The sequence below is a fragment of the Cotesia glomerata genome, linkage group LG7, assembly GCF_020080835.1.
Source record: "Cotesia glomerata isolate CgM1 linkage group LG7, MPM_Cglom_v2.3, whole genome shotgun sequence".
In the NCBI taxonomy this organism is placed as follows: Eukaryota; Metazoa; Arthropoda; class Insecta; order Hymenoptera; family Braconidae; genus Cotesia; species Cotesia glomerata.
Window position 1 is genome coordinate 16,466,322 of NC_058164.1, and position 6,048 is coordinate 16,472,369.

The 6,048-nt window shown below is 37.0% G+C and overlaps 1 protein-coding gene across 1 annotated transcript; it reads right to left on the bottom strand.

Annotated features, from left to right (window-relative positions):
* Window positions 1-326: 326 nt before the first annotated feature.
* On the bottom strand, window positions 327-3,135 carry LOC123269042. The gene is made up of 6 exons (XM_044734541.1): window positions 2,733-3,135; window positions 2,305-2,614; window positions 2,048-2,224; window positions 1,881-1,969; window positions 1,460-1,789; window positions 327-1,385 (listed from the first exon to the last, which is right to left on the bottom strand). The coding sequence occupies exons 1-6, from the start codon at window positions 2,782-2,784 to the stop codon at window positions 1,315-1,317; spliced, it is 1,029 nt and encodes a 342-aa protein (XP_044590476.1). The 5' UTR covers window positions 2,785-3,135; the 3' UTR covers window positions 327-1,314.
* Window positions 3,136-6,048: the final 2,913 nt, after the last annotated feature.

A 6,048-nucleotide genomic window follows, 5' to 3' on the forward strand; every position in this document is an offset into this window, starting at 1 on the left:
TTCAACTTTTTCGTCAATTTTTCTGATATGAAAAACATTTTTAAACAAAGTCGACAAACATTGTATTTTGTAGGAAAAATTCTCAGCTTTTGAATGAAAATATTTATTTTTTCATAAACTCATCAGAAGACCCTTAAAAATCGAATTAAAGTGGAAAAATTGATTTTTTTCGGTGTGCAGCCCAAAATTCTTCAAATTTGAATTTTTTTTCTGAAAGCTGAGAGTTTTTTACACAAAATATAGCGTTTTGCCGATGTGCATATTTTTTGTTTCGTCACAATTAAATTAAACGCAAATTCATTATAATTAAAATACTTTTATTTTTGAACTTTTTTGAGATGTGGACACAGTTTTAATGAAAGCATAACCAATTCCATCTTTTAAAGGCACAAAAGTGTGTAATGACTGTGTACCTTTCACCGTTTTCGATTGAGAATATCGTACGTCTAACACATTTTTTTTTATTAAATAATCGTCATTAGCTATAAAAGTAAAGTCAACGGTTGTAAAATTTTTCGTTCCCCAGGAAAACAAATCTTGTGGTTTCAGTATATGCTCTTTATTGTTCATTTGTAATGAAGCTCTAGAAGCATATCGTTTTAATGAACCCGCAAGACCATCGCATGGTCCTTTGCCATGGGCAGTTGCAAAAAAATGCCACTAAGCGTTGATTTCGAAGTCAGCATAATGATAACATAAGTTTGTAAATGCTTTCTTGTTTTTGAATTGTTGTGGAGCTCCATCAGAGAAGTAAAAAATCGTATTGATGACAGCAAACTTCTTTTTAAGAAAGGCAATAAATTGCTCTTGAAATAAATAAATTAAAACTGTGTCGTGCTTAAGACAATCTGAAATACCAACAAAGCTCAAATGCTTAATAGTATCATTTTCGTTATAATAAATCACTATTGGAAATATAGTAGCTTGATCATTATTCCAATGAAAGCCTTGAGCTGCTTCCTGCACAACGAATGCATAATTTTCCGCAAAGTCAAATACTACGGCGAATTCCCCGCTCTTTAAATTTAGTTTTGTACCAGAAAAAAATCGACTTTGTGTTTTCGCAATAAAATCATGTTTCAAAAGCTTATCAAGTTGCGTCACTAAAGTCTCGATGAAGTCTTCGGAATCTGAAGTAACATTCACAATAGTACAACGGTCCTTTGATGTCCACATTTTATATTGGATTTCATTATCATCAGATTCATTAAACGACACACGAAAATAATCAGCGATTTCTCCATTATTTGGACAACTATTGCACATTCTGGAAAAGCACGATTCTTTTGGATTGTTACAAACTAATTTATTTAATCAATTTTTGTAAATTGGCTGAGATTCTACAACCCAATCGGTGTTTTTCGCAAATTTTGGAAAATTACATCCTAAATGGAATAAATGTAATAAGATTAATAACTAGTTTTAGTACAATTATAGAGAATGTCAAATACACAAGTACCTTCTAACATCAATTTTACATTTTGATGAATAGTACAAACACATACGACATGTGTACCACTACTTCCAGCAAGAATACAATAAGTAGGCCTCAAACTAGTGAATTTAGAAAATCCGATTGCCACTGAGTTATATTGCACTTTGAAGCTTTGGTACAATTCTTTTAAATTACAAAGAATCAACTTTTTTTGTACCCTAGTTCGATTTCCATCACAATCCTTCACAGATTTAAAATTTTTCATACCCGCTAATTGTTTTGAGATTTCTTTGCTTTCATAAAAATCTATGACAAGTTTTTTTACATCTAACTTAAGCGGCTGATTGCCTGGAACTTTTGTGGGATTCAAAGTATTAGTAGTCATTTCACCAGAGTCTAAATCAACATTCTCAGATTCACTTATATCATTTTTAAGATTCAGTACCATTTTTCGAGAACGGTGTAAATTCAGATGCTATACGACTGACTTCCCAACTGTCGGGTAAAATTGAAAGCAGCTTCTTTTTTATTGATCTGTAAAGCAAACGATCGATCGTATTAATATGAAAAAATGAAGATATTTTAAAATGATCGATTGTTAAAAAAATTTACTTGTCACTTTCAGCGTTATATAATTTCTTCACTTTAGCTATCATGGAACAATGATCTTGATTAATCTTTCTGTAGGTAGATTCAGGTACTATTCCAAATTGTGATTGTAACTTATTCTCTAGGGCAGCATAGCTCTCATCAAGTTTTTTTACTCCATAATTTTTTTCAGAATATAACCTTAAATTAAACGCATAGAAAAATAATTAAGTAAGTTTTCACTCAGTAAATGAAAAACTTAATCAATAGAAAATTTTTACCTGTCTTTTTCAATAAGAGGAATTTTCAAAAATCGCTCTAAAGAATGATCATTGTAATCACATAGATTGTCGCTAAAATTACTGACAGTTCGAGATAAACTGCTTCCTTGAGTACAAATTTCAGCTGATATACTCAGACTTTCAACACTAATTTGACTTGAAATAATTTCCTCTTCCTCTGATGCCGGCGGAATATATTCTTTGACACGGAATCGACCACGCACACATAACATTGAAGTGTCATCTAAGTCAGGAAATTTCCAACGATCTTCGTCGGGAAATTTTCTTAAATCTTTAACTCCTTTTTTATCTAAAAGTTTCGTTTAATTAGATGTCAAAAGTCAATATTAAACACAAGACCATTAATTTAATTGGTTCTACGTAGAGGTTATACATAAGAGGTCAAGTGCACTGTATTAGTTACTTACGTGACTCATTTAATGGATTACAACAATTTATTGACCATATAGGTTTACTCATGGCGATGAAATATCAAAGTAACGCAATAATTATTACTTAAAAACTTGATCAATTATATTTTTGTTAAGAACAAACGATCCGAAAAGAAATCGCTCAAGAAAGAATCACAAAATGAAAGTAAATAGAGTGTAGGGGATATACACGCACACATTCATACATGGACACATATACACAAGTCAAACCTCACACACTGTACACCAGTGGAGGCAACTCAACTATACAAAAATTACCGACTGAGACCTTCTCCGTACGGTTGGCAGTTGAATTATTATTATGATTACTAATCTAACCATTAAATATACATATACATGTGATGCTACTTTAAGAATAAAATAACTAATTATTTTTGTATTACTAATTGAGAATTGTGATTAATAAAGCGAAGGTTGCTGCATACACGCGTTAATAATTAATTATATAAATAATATAAATAAGTGGAGTAATATATATATATATATATATATATATATATATATATATATATATATATATATATATATATAAACCCCCACAATTGGTGACCCCGAACGCTTGATAAAATTCAGCAACATTCCAGCGACGCCAGTTTGTAATCATCAATTCAGCATTACCGCCAAAATTCACAATCAATGTCAGTGATGCATAGTCCTCCGCTTCTCAACTTGGGGAATTCCCTGGAGGATACAACAAAAGACGAATCAGTCAAGAATAATAACGGTGAGAAGGATATGCCATCGTTATCTCCGCAAGATACGACGAGTAACGAGCATACGAAGACCCCGGAAAAAACACAAACTGGAAATAGCAAGGAGCAACCACCAGCTAGCAATTGGTTCCACCCTACAAGCTATTATCATCCAATGTATCAACAATATCCAGTTCAGACAGGTATGCACATTCCTACTTCAAGCAGGAGCAACGAGACTCCCAACTTGAACGCTCAAACGTACAATAATGATTCAATTACCTACGCGTACCCTCCAATGAACTACCCGGGAAATGGTCCACCGATGCAAAACATGCAACCTAGACAACCACCACCACCAGCTCTGATCCCACCAGGATTACCACAGCCACGACCACTACCAGCTGGCAACTGGCAAAACATGGCTCAACAGACAAGGGTTCCACAACTTAACCTCCCACCGAGACCAGCAAGGTTAGAAAGAAACGACCTCCCGCCATTCTGGCCTCAGCACGCCAAGTTATGGTTCAGCGCAGCAGAGTCAGCCTTCTCCAGCAAAGCAGTGGTAGATGACGACGAAAAATTTAGAGCAGTAATTACCAAGCTCGAGCAAGAACATCTTACTGCAATCGAGCAACTGGTAACCAACTCACCAGGACAAAACAAATACCTGGCAATTAAAACTGCACTGATAAATCACTATTCATTATCTCGGGAAGAGAGCTTTAGAACTCTCGTATCCGGACTGTCATTAAAAGGTCGACGACCTTCGGAACTTTATGCTGAAATGTGCAGGCTCGCAGGCAACGCAGTAGGTCCAGAATTCATCAGAACCATGTGGATGGATCGAATGCCTAAAGACATGCAGATGATCTTATCACTCGCCGAGACTCTGGACAGCAGCATACTACTTGAATTAGCTGACAAAACAATGTCACTATGCGACAAAAATGCTAACCCACAAGTAGCCGCAATAGCACGAAATCCACACAAGGATTGCGACGAAAAATTCCAAATTCTTACAAAAGAAATGAAAAATCTGTCAACAAAAATCGACAGCTTGGTCGGTGCTCAGAGGAAATCTCGCAGCAACTCCCCACATCCCCAGGGAAGTAACTCTCGAACCAACAGTGCTGATCGAGCACTCAAGCTTTGCTTTTATCACAAAAAATTTGGAGCACTAGCATTCAAATGCGTGCCTAAATGTTCCTGGAATGAGAACCAGGGAAACTCTCAAAGCCATCAATAGACGCGACGGCTACGGATGGCGAAACAAAGTCTCGTCGTCTGTTCTTATACGATAAGAACACAAAATCAAGTGTCCTTATCGACACAGGAGCTGAAATATCAGTCATTCCTCCAAGTCTTCAAGATTTAAAAAATACAACTTTACACACTCTGTATTCAGTCAACCAAGAACCCATTCATACCTACGGGGAGAGGATGGTCACAATGAACCTAGGTCTACGTCGACCCATACAATGGGCCTTCTGCATTGCTGACGTGCCGTATCCTATCATTGGAGCTGACCTTCTTGGGAGTTTAGGATTCGTAGTAGACATTAAACAAGGTCTACTCATCGATCCTGAGACTGGAACAAAAGCGAAAGGTACGTTTAGTAACTTTTTTGTGCAATCGATCTCTGCGGTAAATTTTAACAATAAATTTGCAGACATCCTAAAAGAATTTCCCGAGCTGCTGGGAAATCCTTCTAACAATATAGCAGCGAAAAATCCTGTTAGACATCATATTAAAACCACGGGACCGCCATGCGCATAGCGCGTTCGACAGCTCCGCCCAGAGCTATTCAAAAAGGCCAAGGAGGAATTTCAAATAATGCTTGACATGGGCATTATGAGACCCTCCAGCAGTCAATGGGCCAGCCCGCTACACATGGTGCCAAAGAAAAATGGTGATTGGCGACCTTGTGGAGATTTTAGAAAACTGAACGAACGAACCGAGCCAGACCAGCATCCAATTTCATTATTAACAGATTGCACTTGGTTTTTGGCAGGGAAAAAAATATTTTCTAAGGTCGATCTCAAACGAGCATACAACCATATACGAGTAGCCGAAGAAGACATACCTAAGACGGCTATAATCACACCATTTGGACTCTTCGAGTCAGTCTACTTACCCTATGGTCTACGAAACGCAGCTCAGTCTTTCCAGAGACACATCAATGAAGTTATTCGAGGACTAAAAAATGTCTTCGCTTTCATCGATGACATTTTGGTCGCATCCGAGACCGAAGAAGAACATGAGGAACAGTTACGTGCACTTTTTAAACGACTGAAACAGTACGGCTTGTGCATTAACGCTGACAAGTGCATTTTCGGTGCATCATCAATCGATTTTTTGGGCTATCGACTCTCCGCGGAAGGTGCTTCCCCATTACCGGACCGAGTCCAAGCCTTACTCGACTACAAAAAGCCTGACACAATTGTAGAATTGAGACGCTTCATAGGAGCTATCAATTTTTACCGCCGCAACGTCAAAAATGCAGTCGAAGCACAAGCGCCTCTAAACGAGTTGCTAAAAGACTCCAAAAAGAACGATAAACGACCCGTTCCTTGGACAGAAGAAACTTCACAAGCTTT